Here is a 16,670-nt window from a genome sequence, read left to right as displayed (position 1 = left end):
AAAGGGCTTATTCCCGTTTAATATGGTTAAACTATACCATATAATGTGAACGAGTTAATTCAATCGTGTAAATAAGCAATAAAGCAACACCATGTTTCTTGGTGGATATTATCAATGCCCGTCACTATTCTAGTCTTACTAAAATCACACGTTAACGGGTTTCTTTATTAGTAAAACCGGGAGCATCAGTGAAAAAACCAAGATGTCTACAGCGGCTAGAAATTTGAAAGTGGCATTGTAGGATGAAAACATTCCAGCGATGAGACCTGCGAATCAAACAGACACAAGAAGAAGAAATAGGTTTATGATGTTGAAGTCACACGAAATATTGAATTTCTCTATGAGTCTTATCACAGTGAACATGATCATGATATAATTGGCCTAAATCTGAACCTGGCTATCGCCGATTTTGGTGAAATTATTGTGAAATTCGAAAACAAATAAGACCTATGGCCTAGAAGGGGGTAATTAAATCCACGAAGACTCCTTTGGCCATAAGCTAAACTTGTTATTGAGAAAGTTCGTATAAACGAATATGTTTTAGACAAAGTAATATTCATTGTTTTATGCTTTACGAATAAAAACATGTTATCACTTCATAACTTACGACGGCGTGGATTAATACATTGTTATAGGCAATACATACTGCACAGTGATAAGTCCGATAAGTCAGACTGGTATAAATGAAAATCTAAAACAATCCAAGACGTTGCCAAATATCCTTGTCTTTAAAAAAAAAAAACTCGAGATTAGACAAATAAATTGTATTCCGTGAGGCATCATAGACAAACTGATATAAAAAACGGATGGCAAGTAGAATTCCCGAAGGACAAAATAACGAAATGAAGGTAGTAACGTTATAACTCCTCCCCTCATCCATTTTGTCACCAATTAGGAACTATATCCACGGTTAAGGATTAGGAAGAGAGATAGTATAAGCGAGTTCGTAATTAGGATTTGCGCGTGGGCAGATAAAGGTCATTCGTACCCAAATTGTAAAACCATTGAGACGAAACTGACGAATACTCGGATCGTGCTCATGAAAGTTATGTAATCAGTATTCATTTATGCACCAACAGTACATTTATCTGATACACAGGTGGAAGTATTTTTCTCAAGAGGCAAACAAAAGGTATTCATGAAGCACCACCATCCCTTTGGCAGTGACTATTCTAAAATGCACAGTCATGTGGGATGTATCCATCGTGTAAAAGATCTGTGGATATTTTGGGGTCATGCGTTCCAGAGCTATTTACGAACTCGCTTATTGGCCTGTTCTGCAGCCCTATCACCCATCAAATTCCTGTATGAAAAGCACGAACCTGCAGAGTTTCTCCTCATAGGTCATTTTTTGATATAACACTTATGATTTTGAGAACACATAGCACAACCACACAATAGATAATTATCCGAAAACTAATTAGATACCTGTAATCTTGAAAAAAATTCTTACCTGATAGGTAGCCTCCAAGGAAGGTTCCAAGGCCGAAGAATTGGTCATTAACTGCATATGCAACGTCGAAGTTTGCAGGAGATGCTCTTTTCCTCACTGCCAGTGGTCCCAGCACAGACATTCCAGCGATGCTGAGAGCAGATACACACGCCGTTACTAACATAACGTAGTAATGATGAATGAACGCATCACACAGAATGGCAAATGCATTTACCAAGGCAGCTACGAGGAACAGAAGGATGGGGTTCGCCAAGCGGTCGGAGAGGGCGCCTGCCAAGAGTCTTCCGAGAAAATTTCCTACCGAGGCAAATAAAGTCATCAAGATGGTAGCACGGATGGAGTACCCTCTCAGAATGGCATGGGGCACCAGAAAAGCATGCCAGCCACAGTAGAGCACACCGTAAATGAAAGTTGATACAAACATGACGTTAAATATTGGGTCCCTGTAGAAATCGGACCGGCGTATACTATCACGAATACTATCAAGGATCGACCTGGAACTAGCGTCTTGTTCTTGAGATTCCTTCAGGATCTTGTCGACTGCTGTAGATTCCATAGACGGGTCATCATCAAGCAACTGATGCTCAGGTTGATAAGATGATGTGCCAGGACTGCTTTCGAGGCTTAACAGTGTTGTATCTTCCTCCTCGGTCGGGCGATCGTTGCAGAATCTTTCTTCAGATGGACCACTTTCCTCGAAAGTATCAATGTTTGCACTTCGACCCGTTGTTCGGTCCTGACCCGAGGCTGGTTCTACCTGAATGGTCATGGCTAAAGGGACTAGGTTGGCCATTAGGCCACCTAGGATAAGAACACCGCCTCTCCAACCGTAAACTTGACCTAAGACATCAGCCAGGATTGGTAGAAGAACCATGCCAAGGCCGAACCCGCTCATACCCACACCATACAATAGGTTGAAGTTCTGGTTGCTTGCGAGTTGGTCCAAGGCGAGTGTTAAAGATAGTGTTAGCATGCAATGTCCAATACCTGTCAATGTGTAAACAAAACCTTTTTTAATCACATCAGTTCTTTCTTTTTGTAAATTAAAGAAGAAAGAAAAGATATTCTTGGTATAGTTCCAAATTTAAAATATGCATGATAGGAATCATAAAACCTTTTGGGTTCCTTGATTATTTGCAATGAACACATGCCGCCTTGTGTTAAAAAGTGATCATCAATGTGGATACATTTTTCTGAACTGGTCAAGGTGCAAGTGTAACTTAGTTTGTCACACGTTTTTATCAACTACATCTATATTTATAGCATTTTTGATAGTGGCATGGAGTTGGTAACCCTACTATAAGAGCTTGAATCTGACTAAAATAAAGGAAATTTACTTTTAATATTGTATGTTCGGAAGTAAAGTTCGAGATCAAAAGAGTTTATAAATATGACTACATTCTGATTTTTGTCTCTTGACGAAAATCTTACCGGCTATTGATAAGTAGATAGCGACCAGGCCGTTGTTGGTTGCCAAAGCTGTCAGAATGACACCCAGAGATATCAAACATGCTCCCAAGATCATGATCACACGACGAAGCGATCTCACACGGTAGAGGGCGACAATCAAGGGAGCTATGTCGGACAAAACACGGTGGAAGAAAATCTTTAATTAAATACGTACAAATATTATGACCTAGATAATCAGAAACATACAATCAGATGTACACACGCAAATTACATTGTCTTTTGAACCCTAAGGTGATTTTCAAATTTTAAAAAAAGTTTTCGAAACTACTCTGATATTATTATTATTATTATTATTATTATTATTATTATTATTATTATTATTACTTATACCGCGCTTTTCCCATAAGGCCCAAAGCGCTTACAGTGAATGAAAATAAAAATGACATAAATACGTATAATTAGTAAAATAGTCTTACAAGTGTTACGGTTCTTCTTTCAGAGTGCAATTCACACAATTATAGGAACTGTGTATGGCGTAAAAACATTAAATAAATCAAGCAACAGGTCTTTCATCATGTTCATTGCGGAAATAATAATAATAATAATAATAATAATAATAATAGCCTAATAGTCCACTCCAAATTATATTAAACCGAAATAGAAATTCTTTTTGTCCAATTGATAACCCCCTAGAGAATGACAAATTCTGGATTTGGTGTACACTGCAAAGTACATGTAGAGTGTTTTGTACTAAAAATGCGCATCCTGTAAAAACAAGAATATATTAATTTGCGATATCATTAAATGACTTATCCAACACATTATCTGATCATTTATTTTCTTTATGTGACGTGACAACATTATATCGCATGTTATCTGTTTAAAAAACGGTTTTTATAACCCCATATTCTGAGTACATAACGCTTTTATGTTTCAATTCGCATTACAAAATGTGTATCATATCTACCAATCAAATGCATTTTTTTACTGGTGTATAACTTAAAACTTATAATAAAAATTGTATCGATTTTAATCAAACGTCTTCATCAAATCAAACAAATTTGTAACCAAAAATTGAAAATCAAGATATTTTATATTCGTTCAAATTTGAGCAAAAGACGGCATTTAAATAATAATAATAAGAAGAAAAAAAACGCATTATTTCTTTGTATTATTACTAGAGTTTTAGCGTGGATGCAAATCGTAACCCCCCCCCCCCCCCTCCCCCCAATGCCAATAATTATGTCCTTATTTTTGGCTCGTATCACAAGTATAATAATCGCGAAAACATTGAAGAAATTAACTTATTGGCACTTTCTGTACAAAATTGTCTTCATATATCAAGTTCAGATTACATAAAATGTCATAGTCATGTTCGCTCATTTTAAAAGGTGATGCACAAGGTCATTAAAATTGCCTTTATTCAATAGGTTATTGCGGTTCCATGACACATGCTCCGCCGACGATTGCTCCGCCGACTTTTACTCCGCAAAACGCGACAATTGCTCCGCGACATTTGCTCCGCGACAGTTGCTCCGCCGACAGTTGCTCCGCCGACATTTGCTCCGCCGACAATTGCTCCTCGAATGACAGTTGCTCCGCCGACAATTGCTCCGCCGACAATTGCTCCGCAAAACGCGACAATTGCTCAGGTGACATTTGCTCTGCCGACAATTGCTCCGCCGACATTTGTTCCGCCTGAAGCGACACTTGCTCCGGTGACACCGACAATTGCTCCGCCGACATTTGCTCTGCTAAGAAAGTGCCCCGTAAAATACAAAGGCTACTACGACAATAATTGTTGCTCCTCCCCAAAAGTACCCCGCAAAAGACAATGCTCCACCGACAATTAAATTGCTCTCTGATCCAAAAGTGCGGCCTTGTGGAAGACATGAATGCTCCTCTGGCAATTAGTGCAATAAATGCTCAGCCGTTTTTTGCTATTCCCCATAATGTTTGATTTAAAAAAACATCAAGTTTTAGCTCCTTATGCAAGTTCTCCGGCGAAAGATAATTACTCCGCTCAAAATCTGTTTCATTTGCATTAGTCGATCAAAAGCTCAAGGCTATCTCTCTCTCTCTCTCTCTTGCTCTTCCTTTTCCTTTTTACACCCTTTTCTTGTCTTCTTAGCTCTTTTCTTTCCTCTCATGCTATTAGTCTTCTTTCATTTTCATCACTTCTTCTTTTCTTCCCCTCTAGAGTTCTATTTCTCTCGTGAAATTGTAACGTAATGTAGTACATGTAGTACATTCTTGTTTAGAATAGTATTTTCAATAATATCCAGTCCGTTTTCTATAGGTTTCTTTCCTTCAGTTAAAGAGAAGGTTGAGTTATGGGACTCGAGTGAACAATAATTTGTGAGCGTTATCATTCTTATTATGCAAGTGTGGAAGAACATTAATAAGACATGTTCCCTGAAAAGCATGGCTCTTCAAATGCCTTCAAATTCTAAATATGTCATGTAACATCGTAAAACTCGGGGGTGGGATTTTTACGCCACGTGTTCGTGTAGTCCCATATACATCTTTCTGTGTACAGTGTTTGTAACTTTACCAAGACTTGGCCAAATTTCTTATAATTTTGATGATTCCAGAACCTTGCAATACACACAAATTCTTATATGCTAGATGATCAACCTTTTCTGTTCGATTCTATACCGGTTTCTTTCACAATGTAATCGCATGACCAGAACTCAACTTCATCTTTAAGTGTATGTAGCTTTACTTTATATATATATTAGTGTGTAAAATCGTTTGAGCTAGTGCTATTCGGTGTGGCGTACACATGGCAATCACATATAGATAAAATTATGATCATCAGTACTGGGTCGAATAAATTAAAGAGAACTGAATTTGAACCCGGGCCATAGGCTACCCCCTCTCGTTCTCTCTCCCTCTCTCTCCCTCTTCGTCGCCTTACTTTTCCCTCTCTTACCTCCCTGTGCATTTGTATGCCTCGATAATACAAAAAATAAACAATAAGATTCTTCCTCTTCCCCTCCTTCTTCCTAGTACATGTAGTAGGAGTAGTAATAGAAGCAGTATCACAATAATAATGGCAACAATTATTATTATGGTTGGTGGTGTTACTAATGTTATTTTTGTAATTATCAGGTGGGCTGTATATCGTACAGACCACCTTATAATTTCGTTAGAATTGCCTTTGTTTATTTATTTATTTATTATCAGGTGGGCTGTATATCGTACAGACCACCTTATAATTTCGTTAGAATTACCTTTATTTATTTATCAGGTGGGCTGTATATCGTACAGACCACCTTATAATTTCGTTAGAATTGCCTTTATTTATTTATTTATCAGATGGGCTGTATCTAATACAGACCACCTTATAATTTTGTTAAAATTGCCTTTATTTATTTATCAGGTGGGCTGTATCTAATACAGACCACCTTATAATTTTGTTAAAATTGCCTTTATTATTAGGTGGGCTGTATCTAACACAGACCACCTTATAATTTTGTTAAAATTGCCTTTATTATCAGGTGGGCTGTAAAGCGTACAGAACACCTTATAATTTCGTTAGAATTGCCTTTATTATTTATTTTACTTATTTCAAACCATTTTTTTGTAAGCACGATTACTTGAAAATGGCTCAAATTGTATAGGCATATGTACAAAACACAATAACGTTTTCAACTATGACCTTCACTGATGACGTCATCTAGGCGCCATTTTGTAAATTTTTCTGAAAATCAACTCATGATCATACCTTCATAACCAAAAGCCATTTTTGATTCATATTTATCATGATTAAGGTCAATATTCGTCCGGTCAATTTCAGGTCAAAAATGCGCACGTGCGCGTACGTCCGCGCGCAAAATATTAAAATGCTCAAAATAGTCTCAAAATAATTTTACATACGTTTTAGGCCATTTTAAGCATTTTATAAAAAATCTCGCACACGCGCATGCGCGCGTGTTTTCGCGCGTTCTGGCATTTTGCAACAAAGAATCGTCAATTTTTCTTTGTCATCATATTTGGCACATTTTTCCAAGCATTTTGATACCTTGTTAACATATTTCTGACCATTAATAACGGAGTGAGCGTCCGTTTAAGATACACGTCCGTGCGTGCGAGCTCTTGTAATACATAGCATATATGGGCAAAAACATGCCTATACAAAATCCATTGTAGCTCTTTAGGATGTAAGGTGACCCCAAATTTTGTTTCATATTTTGTAGAGTATGAATTGGAAATATGATTTCTTGTCTCATTTGACCCTCAATTAACTCATGACGTCATCATAATGGCCTCCATACTCAAAATTCCAATTTGCATATTATGACATCAGCATATTTTTGGAAAATTGATTGTATCTCTGTAAATATTGATTGATTTTCTTCCAACTTTCGATATGTTCAAGCTGAAATAATTCACTACAAATGCAATCGACATGATTGTTCATTTCGACAAAGGAATCATGACGTATTTTTGCGATTAAAGGAGGAATATCAATTTTTCACTTTTTGCGTGTATTCTCTATGGGACATGACTTTTTCAAAACTGGATTCTACATTCCCGTCTTTCGCGAGCAATATCGATCTCCGTCGTTTTAGCTTCGTTTACGCTGAACTTCGAGTATTGTAGCTGAGACAATAAGCTATCTTAAATTTGCCCTTTATTTTGTCTCAAATTTTAGTTAGACCAGCCCACCTATACTTGTTCAAATCTAGTTATTATTTGTTATAAGACCGTGTCTAAACTTCCACGTTGTTATAATAACCACACAGGAGGCGTGACTTGAATTAGCTTCCCTTTAATAGTTGTGGCGCTGTAAAGCACATTCAACAATCGTGTGAATCCTGTAAAGAAACAAAAATAAACAAAGAATGACTATTGATTCAAAATACCCAAATTGTTCCTTTTTCCTTAGATTACATTCTTTGTAAGCAAACTTGAGTAAATACATGACCTTCAAGGGTGTATTTAAGTTTAAGACTATAGTGTAAAGCAACTAGAAGTAAATATCCACATTCGAACTCTTAACAAATAACTATTCATTTCACTTCTTTACTCTAATAAAAGTGTCTTGTTTAAGCAAAATAAAAATGTGTTGTTTTGTCTCGTTTCTGAATTACATAAAACTCCATTCAGCATACTATAAATCACATTACAAAAACCCCCCTTTCAAATATTAAAACGAATAACGCGATATTACCTAGGGCGACATAAACAAGACTAACCGTAAGGCGAATCACTTAACCTGGCGTCTAAAAATATCCCTCCGCTATATAATCTGTACGTATAAGTACTACAATTCACTGAAGTCCTAAAATAGCGTAAGAAAAATAGGTCTCACGTGTCATCCCGAATTTATGAAATATGACACCAAAACAATAATGAACGTCTCCAGATAACTTATAAACTATCATGAGATATTTCAGCATCTCTTACACTTCCTTGAAGTATATAACCAAGAATTATTTTACAAATTATCAATCACTTTCACAAGTACCGTAAGCACAGTCAAAACCAATACGGACTTTTACCACTATCCAAACTTCAAGAGAGGCCCAAATTTGTCCTACAAACCTCAAAAACATTAAAGATACACATACAATCCTAGCATAACATACACTCATAAGAATAATAGCACGGAATTAAACATACCTTCAGTTTTTGATTATAAATGAAGGAAAAACTAGGATCAACCAACATGGTTGATGAACCTTCGTACGGTCTTGTTTTGCGCTGTAGCGAAAGTGCTGATAGTCTCAGTTCAGGTAAAAAGGGTAATTATTCTGCCGCGTAACAAATACGGGAAAAAATAATGTCATGCCTTGACATCCCGACCCCCTAAGCGTGACGGAATGTCACAAAAACACAATAAAACATGATTTAAAGACTTAATGGAACACTTATAAGATCAAAGAGAAATACAACGAAATCACTATCCTCTATAAATTGCCCATTAATAGCAATTTTTCTTCGAGCTGTTCAAATGTCCAGTAATCAACAGCTCTTGAACCTTTAAATGTCTGAATTTTTCTTCAAGCTGTTTAAATGTCTGAACGTTCATCTCGCTTCATCAGGGATACAAGTTTTGTGATCGGCCTGGTGGCACGCGTCCCATCTGCATATTTCACTTCGACGACTCTAACAAGGCCATCCTGTCCAGGCTGAGTCCTGACTACCTCGGCCATCTTCCACGACCCGCGTTTTCTGTCATCACCGATGACGAGGACGATATCGTTCTCTTCCACGTTGTCTGAAGATCGTTGCCACTTCTGACGTGGTGCCAACTTGTGGGTGTACTCCATCCATCTACGCCAAAAACCCTCCACCATTGTGTTACACAGTTCACGGCGTTTCCGTAGATCTCCCTTGTAGTCCTCACAAGGAATATCAGGGCAGTTCAGATCTCCTCTCCCAATGAGAAAGTGATTGGGAGTCAGCGGTGGATGATCGAGAGGCGACGATGACATCGCAGTCAGGGGACGGCTGTTGATGAGCCCTGAAATCTTGCAGAAAACAGTCTCCCATTCTACGAAGGTCAGACGGTCAGCCTTCACAAGGTGCCTCATAGCTTTCTTTACTTCTTGGACCATGCGCTCTACTGCCCCTTGGTGATGGGGTCCTCCCGGTGGTCCGAACTTCCACTCAACCTTATAACGTTGACAGTGCTCCCGGACCTGCGTTTGGTTCAGCTTAAGGTTCAGCTCATTGATCGTGTTGTCAGCCCCTCGGAAACAAGTAGCATTGTCACTAACCATCATGGCTGGTGCTCCTCTAATACTGACAAACCTTTCTAAGGCTTGAAGGAATGCCTGAGTTGATAGGTCTTGGACTACTGTCAGGTGGACAGCCCTGGTAACCGCACATGTGAATAAGGCACCATATCCCTTGGTCGTGGTATTACGATTCAGCTTCACCATTACTGGGCCTAGGTAGTCCACCAAGGTAGTCTTGAAGGGTGGCGAACATGGACTGACCCGAAACTCTGGTAAATCAGCCATCCTCTGGTGCGTCGGTTTGCCTCTATGCCGTCTGCAAGTGATGCAACAGCGTACAACACGTCGTGCAATGTTCATGTCCCCCACTATCCAGTACTTCTTCCGAACCTCATTTGCTGTCCGCAAATGACCACCATGAAGGGCATGTAGATGTCTATCGCATACCAGGAGGAAGCTGATATGACTCTTCTTCGGAAGAAGATATGGGTGGCGAATGTCATACGACAGCGGTGCTCTACCTAGACGTCCACCAACACGGTACACTTCACTGTCCTCATCGAAGAATGGGTCCAGCTTCTGTATATTGGAATCTTGGAAGTTTATCTCCTTCTGAGCTTGTCTGACCCAATACAGTTCTGCCTCTTTGATCATTCTTTGGGATGGCCATTCGGAGATCTGCCGGAGGAATTGCTTCAGCCATTGATTCCGGGGAAGCTCCTTGAGGGATAACACCCTCGCCGTGACCATCTGTAGCTTTGACCAGCTGGAGAACTTGGTAGCATCAACAATCGGGGAATTCTTGGACACAGCATTCACAGTTACTGAGAGGATCTTGGTGTTTCGGGAGTGAAACTTCTTCTGTTCAGGATCTCCCGGTTTGACAGGAACATTTTCTGGTGTCCTCGGCCAAGAATGAGGAGGTAGTCTCAAATACTTTGGGCCCTTGATGACCTCCTGCATGTCTGTAACAACGCCTCCTCTGGAAATGAGATCAACAGCATTTTGATCCGTGGGAACGTAGGCGATATCACTGTAGGGGTCAAATTCAGATGTGATCTCACCGACTCTATGTGCGACGTAAGATCGGAAGGTCTTAGACTGCCCTCTAAGCCAACTAATCGCTGTCATGCTGTCTGTCCACATCTTCCATCCGACTATGCTGAAGCGTAGAGCATCTCTGATGGTGATCATCAGTCTGGATAGAAGGAGAAGAGCTTGTAGCTCCTTCCGAGGCATGCTTGTCTGTTTCAGAGGTGTCACTCTAGATCTGGCACAGACGAAGGATAGATGAGCTTCTTGGCTGTCAGCATGTGACCATCTCAGCCACACTGCAAATCCCATGGCGTCCTCTGAAGCATCACTGACACCATGCATGGACACTATGGGTAGGGGTCTCGCTCCCCTATAAGGCTCTGGTATCAGACATCTTGGGATCTCAATGCCGTCCATCTCATTAAGGTCTCTGTTGATCTTACTCATCATGGAGTAGAGCTCACTGCCTTGGTCAAGAGGGGAGTCCCAGTCAAGGTCCAGCTGCCACAACCTTTGAAGAAGAATCTTGGGGCGTACCAACAGTCCGGAAAGCATTCCAAAAACATCGTAATAGGATGCCGTTTGAGCAAGAATCTTCCGCTTGGTGAGGGTAGTATCCTCGAGGGGTTTGACCTTCTTCACTCTCAGTGTGTCCTTAGATAGATCCCAGCTGGTACCTAGGACAGTAGCAGTGTCTGTGTTTTCTGTCTCATCACAGACCTTCTTGACATTAGACTGCCACTTTCTTAAGTTGAAGTTTCCTTTCTTCAATGTCTCTGTCAGCTTGGACTTCAACTCTAGAGCTTCCTCAGCATTACTAACTGACTCGTTCAGGTCGTCCATATAGAATTGCTCGACGATCATTTTCTGTATCTTGTCATCATCTGGTGCATGCTCACGAGCCACATGTCTGAGGGTGATGATTGCTGCGGTTGGAGAGGGTTTATCCCCGAAAGTGACTGTTGTAAGCTCAAAGACTTGTATGGGATGGTTTGGATTCTCTCTGAAAACGAACCTGTGGAACCGAGCATCCTCTGGTGAAATCTTAATAGCCTGGAACATCTTGGATATGTCTGCGATCATGCCCACTTCATTTTCACGGAACCGGAGGGCCACCTCGAGAAGATTTGAGTTAACATTCTCTCCTTTGATGAGACAGTCATTCAGGGAACGCCCTTGGAACTTCGCCTTACCATCATAAACTACCCGGACTGGAGTTGTTTTTGAGTCTTTAACAACCCCAAAGTGTGGAAGAAACCACATCCTTCTGCCTACATTCCTGTCTTGTTGCAACTCGTCCTGTGAAACCTGCCGGGAGACATCCCTTTCCAATTGGTCTCTCATTTGCCGGCAATAGACTTCCCACTCATTAGGCCGGTCTCGGAACTGGTTCTCCAGGCTCTTCTGCCTTTTAACTGCATAGTCATAGTTGTCTGGTAGTTCTTCCGGAGATCGCTTCCAAGGTAAGCGAACCTCATAAGAGCCATCTGGTAGCTGAGTAACACTCTTCTGCATGGATTCAGTTCCTTTCTCGTCATCAGAGAAGCATTTACATTTCCTGGGCTCCAAACCAGCTGTCTCGAGTCCAATGAACTCCTCCAGGGAACCTGAAGCAGCTACACTGACGTAGTTGAGGAGTGGTGCTGCATTAGCTGCTGGGCCTCCTTGAACAAACCAACCTAGAGGACATTTAACTGCAACTGGCTCATCTGGTCTGCTTCCCCTGATGTACTGTTCCCATACCATAAGGTGAGTATTGTCCACTCCAAGCAGCAGGTCAATGACTGGTGATGGGGCCACATCTATCTCTACACCTGTCAAGTGGTCATAGGACTGTAGATGCTCAGGGAAAATGACAGGTGTATTCCCGCATGGCTTATCTATCTCAGTAGCTGTCAACGGATAAGACCAACTCCTTTGTAAATCCTCAATCTCACAATCAAGGACTCTCAGCTTCCGCTTGATATTACTGCCGCCAACAAGGCTAAGGTCATGATCCTGGAAAAGATCACCCTCCATTCTGGGAAAGATTCCTGTTCTCACGAGTGTGGCCTGACTGCCTCCATCCAACAGAATGCGTACTAGGTGTCGTTTGCTGCCACATCGTAGATATCCCATCACGGTAGGTAAGGTAGCATGCAGTTTCCCTACATGGTTGATTGTAGAAGTCTGTATGGAGCTGTTAGACTGAGCGGGCCTCACAGAGTCTGCCTGGTTAGCATAGCCACTTCTCTGATCCTTATCTCTGGCATCACCATGGGCTTTGGGACAGATGGCAGGAAAGTGCTCGTCACTACCACATGTCTGGACTCGGCATGGTGCCCTGAACTGGCACTTGCTGCGGTCATGAGGGGGTTTCCCTGCAATACAGTTGTTATGACCACAACGGAAACATACACCATTTGCTTTCATGACTTCATACTTCTCCTTGAGTGTTAGGGCTTTGAACTTGTTGCAGATCTTGAGGTAATGAGAGGAGTTCTTAGGGTGTAGCGCACATTTCTGGATATCACGAGCATATGAAGGAGCCTCTCTGGAGTCCCAAGACACGGCTGCAGTCAAGGACTTAGAAACTCTTTTTGGTTCCATACTATCTGCGATGGTGGCTTTGGACTTCTCCATAAGAATTTGCTGTCGGAACAGCCACTTGCTTAATCCCGAAATGGAGTCGTCAGCATTCTCATCCCGAACACTTTTGTAGTAGTCCATTCTGTGATCTTCTGGGAGTTTCTGTTTTATTTGGGTAAGCATGATTCTGCTATTGAGCTCCCCAGCCAGGCCGATGGTTTCCGCCTGGCATTCAAAGTTCTGAAGTACCTGGATGAATCGCGCCATTGCTGGAAGATTCACCTTTCCTTTATACTCGTATGGCTTGAGACCATCCAAATCTTGTAGCAAACTGTCCACCACTCGGTCCTTGTCATCAAAACGTTCATCCAGCATCTCCCATGCCCTTGCTACGCTTGAACAGCTTTTGACCAAGTTTCTCTCCCTTTGAGACACCATTGACTCCGCTAACTGGAAAAAACACTCAATTTCTGACAATTCCCTTGTGCAGTGTTGGAACATTTCCTTGTATCTCCGGTAATCTTTGATGTCACCATTAAATGATGGTAGTTTCAGTCTCGCCATCCTAGGGGCACAGGCACCTGCAGATTGATTCTGAAAGGAGGTGCGGAGAGGAGAGCTTGGGAGTGTCACGTTCTGCTGTTGCTCGGATGTCTGCTGTACTGGTGGTGGCGACAACTGCTTGCTGAGAACTCTCCTACCAGCAGTTAACTTCTGGACAAAGTCTGTCTCGCAGTTGGTCATCCACACTTCCTCAGCCTCAAATTCCTCGTCTTTCTCTATGAACTGTACAAGCTCTGCATGCTTCTCTTCCACCTTTACAAACTGTTCTTCAGCCTTGCTGATGTACTGCTTCAGAAGACTAAGGTCTGCAGATTCATCAGAGAGATTGACAATGGATGTTAATGTCCTCGTCAATTGTCCCTTCAGATTTCTCCTCGCCAGCTTTAGAGTCTTCATGTCAGTCATCTTCAGTTGATAGTTATACAGCGGGATTGTTGAAGAATGTTATAAGACCGTGTCTAAACTTCCACGTTGTTATAATAACCACACAGGAGGCGTGACTTGAATTAGCTTCCCTTTAATAGTTGTGGCGCTGTAAAGCACATTCAACAATCGTGTGAATCCTGTAAAGAAACAAAAATAAACAAAGAATGACTATTGATTCAAAATACCCAAATTGTTCCTTTTTCCTTAGATTACATTCTTTGTAAGCAAACTTGAGTAAATACATGACCTTCAAGGGTGTATTTAAGTTTAAGACTATAGTGTAAAGCAACTAGAAGTAAATATCCACATTCGAACTCTTAACAAATAACTATTCATTTCACTTCTTTACTCTAATAAAAGTGTCTTGTTTAAGCAAAATAAAAATGTGTTGTTTTGTCTCGTTTCTGAATTACATAAAACTCCATTCAGCATACTATAAATCACATTACAAAAATCCCCCTTTCAAATATTAAAACGAATAACGCGATATTACCTAGGGCGACATAAACAAGACTAACCGTAAGGCGAATCACTTAACCTGGCGTCTAAAAATATCCCTCCGCTATATAATCTGTACGTATAAGTACTACAATTCACTGAAGTCCTAAAATAGCGTAAGAAAAATAGGTCTCACGTGTCATCCCGAATTTATGAAATATGACACCAAAACAATAATGAACGTCTCCAGATAACTTATAAACTATCATGAGATATTTCAGCATCTCTTACACTTCCTTGAAGTATATAACCAAGAATTATTTTACAAATTATCAATCACTTTCACAAGTACCGTAAGCACAGTCAAAACCAATACGGACTTTTACCACTATCCAAACTTCAAGAGAGGCCCAAATTTGTCCTACAAACCTCAAAAACATTAAAGATACACATACAATCCTAGCATAACATACACTCATAAGAATAATAGCACGGAATTAAACATACCTTCAGTTTTTGATTATAAATGAAGGAAAAACTAGGATCAACCAACATGGTTGATGAACCTTCGTACGGTCTTGTTTTGCGCTGTAGCGAAAGTGCTGATAGTCTCAGTTCAGGTAAAAAGGGTAATTATTCTGCCGCGTAACAAATACGGGAAAAAATAATGTCATGCCTTGACATTATTATTATCATCAACATTGTCACCAGAGCAAGTGTCGCTTCAGGCGGAGCAAATGTCAGCGGAGCAACTGTTGGCGGAGCAATTGTCGGCGGAGCAAATGTCGGCGGAGCTAATGTCGGCGGAGCAACTGTCGTTCGAGGAGCATTTGTCACCGGAGCAATTGTCGCGTTTTGCGGAGCAATTGTCGGCGGAGCAATTGTCGGCGGAGCAATTGTCGGCGGAGCAATTGTAGGCGGAGCAATCGTCGGCGGAGCAACTGTCGTTCGAGGAGCATTTGTCACGGGAGCAATTGTCGCGTTTTGCGGAGCAATTGTCGGCGGAGCGAATATCGGCGGAGCAATTGTCGGCGGAGCAATTGTCGGCGGAGCAAATGTCGGCGGAGCATATGTCGGCGGAGCAAATGTCGGCGGAGCAATTGTCGGCGGAGCAAATGTCGCGGAGCAATCGTCGGCGGAGCATGTGTCGGGTTACCGTTATTGCTTATACGTATTTGCTATCTTTTTTATTTTGTTTTATCTAACCTACCTGGAATGTAGCTGAAGGCCGTAAACAGCCCGAGGGAAACCCCAATATCTGTTGAGGTTGTTCCAAGACTCAGAGAGATGTCTTCTAGAAAGATCCCCATAGATTTGATAGTACCAACCTGAGAACATGCCATAAGAAATATAGTGAGAACCACGGGCAAACTCTGGGGAATGCATCTTACACCACAACTGCGATTCAACCTCTCCATGTTGTCTGACTAGGCACGATATAACTCTTGTCCGGACGCACATCAAATTTTTTTTCTGCTCGCAGACTTGAGATCGTGTATATAGTGAATACATCAGACCTGCCTTACTTTTTGTACACATATGCTCTTGGAATGAGATCAAGCGTGAATTGAGCTCAAAATCCTTCCGATTCACTTTATTGTTCGTCTGTTGCTGTGCATTACGGCTTTGGCCTACGGATACAAATATTCACAATGGCCCATATAATCTAATTGAGCCCTCTTGAACCATTGACTTTCACACACACGTCGGCGGTTTTACGAACCGTCATAAACCCCTTTTAAAGGCAAAACTAAACTGTGGAGAAAATCGTTTCAAAAGTTAGGGCATTTTGCCGACGCTCGTTACTTAGAAATTTTCAAGAACCTTCCGTATTGTTTGATATCATTTTGAAGCACAACTTCTCTAGTTTTGTATTATTGCACCATTTGTCGCATAAATTCAATGTATTATTTGATAATTGTAGAAAAACACATCGCGGCATTTCAGCAACTGCTGATTTTCTCGCAATAAGCATTTAGGTCACTTCGTAAAATCATAAATTGTCGAATGCGCGTGATTTGATGGTGTTGCAACTTAGGTTTAGGACGCTTCGTAAAGTCACGAAACGTATGCGCGCAACACGA

General features: G+C 41.0%; 3 protein-coding genes across 3 annotated transcripts; all 3 read right to left on the bottom strand.

Annotated features, from left to right (window-relative positions):
- Positions 1-144: 144 nt before the first annotated feature.
- LOC100891451 (monocarboxylate transporter 12-like) lies at positions 145-8,190 on the bottom strand. Its single transcript, XM_011669753.2, has 4 exons — positions 8,184-8,190; positions 2,885-3,028; positions 1,454-2,440; positions 145-266 (listed from the first exon to the last, which is right to left on the bottom strand). The coding sequence occupies exons 1-4, from the start codon at positions 8,188-8,190 to the stop codon at positions 145-147; spliced, it is 1,260 nt and encodes a 419-aa protein (XP_011668055.2).
- LOC100891522 lies at positions 7,631-11,444 on the bottom strand. Its single transcript, XM_030992878.1, has 2 exons — positions 8,495-11,444; positions 7,631-7,686 (listed from the first exon to the last, which is right to left on the bottom strand). Exon 1 carries the CDS (start codon positions 11,431-11,433, stop codon positions 8,884-8,886), a length of 2,550 nt encoding a protein of 849 aa, XP_030848738.1. The 5' UTR covers positions 11,434-11,444; the 3' UTR covers positions 7,631-7,686; positions 8,495-8,883.
- A 41-nt stretch (positions 11,445-11,485) lies between these two features.
- LOC105445031 lies at positions 11,486-14,127 on the bottom strand. The gene is made up of 2 exons (XM_030993706.1): positions 11,606-14,127; positions 11,486-11,516 (listed from the first exon to the last, which is right to left on the bottom strand). Exons 1-2 carry the CDS (start codon positions 14,125-14,127, stop codon positions 11,486-11,488), a joined length of 2,553 nt encoding a protein of 850 aa, XP_030849566.1.
- Positions 14,128-16,670: the final 2,543 nt, after the last annotated feature.

Source organism: Strongylocentrotus purpuratus, unplaced genomic scaffold, assembly GCF_000002235.5.
Source record: "Strongylocentrotus purpuratus isolate Spur 01 unplaced genomic scaffold, Spur_5.0 spur5_scaffold_20, whole genome shotgun sequence".
Taxonomy (NCBI): domain Eukaryota; kingdom Metazoa; phylum Echinodermata; class Echinoidea; order Camarodonta; family Strongylocentrotidae; genus Strongylocentrotus; species Strongylocentrotus purpuratus.
The sequence above is the reverse complement of the archived record's forward strand: the minus strand, read 5'-3'. Positions and strand labels throughout refer to the sequence as shown.

What these genes read in the sequence shown, in the direction of transcription:
- LOC100891522 (XM_030992878.1), bottom strand. Translation starts at nt 11,433, where the DNA reads ATGGACGACCTGAACGAGTCAGTTAGTAATGCTGAGGAAGCTCTAGAG.
- LOC105445031 (XM_030993706.1), bottom strand. Translation starts at nt 14,127, where the DNA reads ATGACTGACATGAAGACTCTAAAGCTGGCGAGGAGAAATCTGAAGGGA. An exon ending in GAGGATGCTCGGTTCCACAG is followed by an intron (nt 11,517 to 11,605) that starts GTTCGTTTTCAG and finishes CTCCAACCGCAG; the next exon opens with CAATCATCACCCTCAGACAT.
- LOC100891451 (XM_011669753.2), bottom strand. An exon ending in TATCTACTTATCAATAGCCG is followed by an intron (nt 2,441 to 2,884) that starts GTAAGATTTTCG and finishes ACACATTGACAG; the next exon opens with GTATTGGACATTGCATGCTA. An exon ending in CCTTGGAGGCTACCTATCAG is followed by an intron (nt 267 to 1,453) that starts GTAAGAATTTTT and finishes TTTGATTCGCAG; the next exon opens with GTCTCATCGCTGGAATGTTT.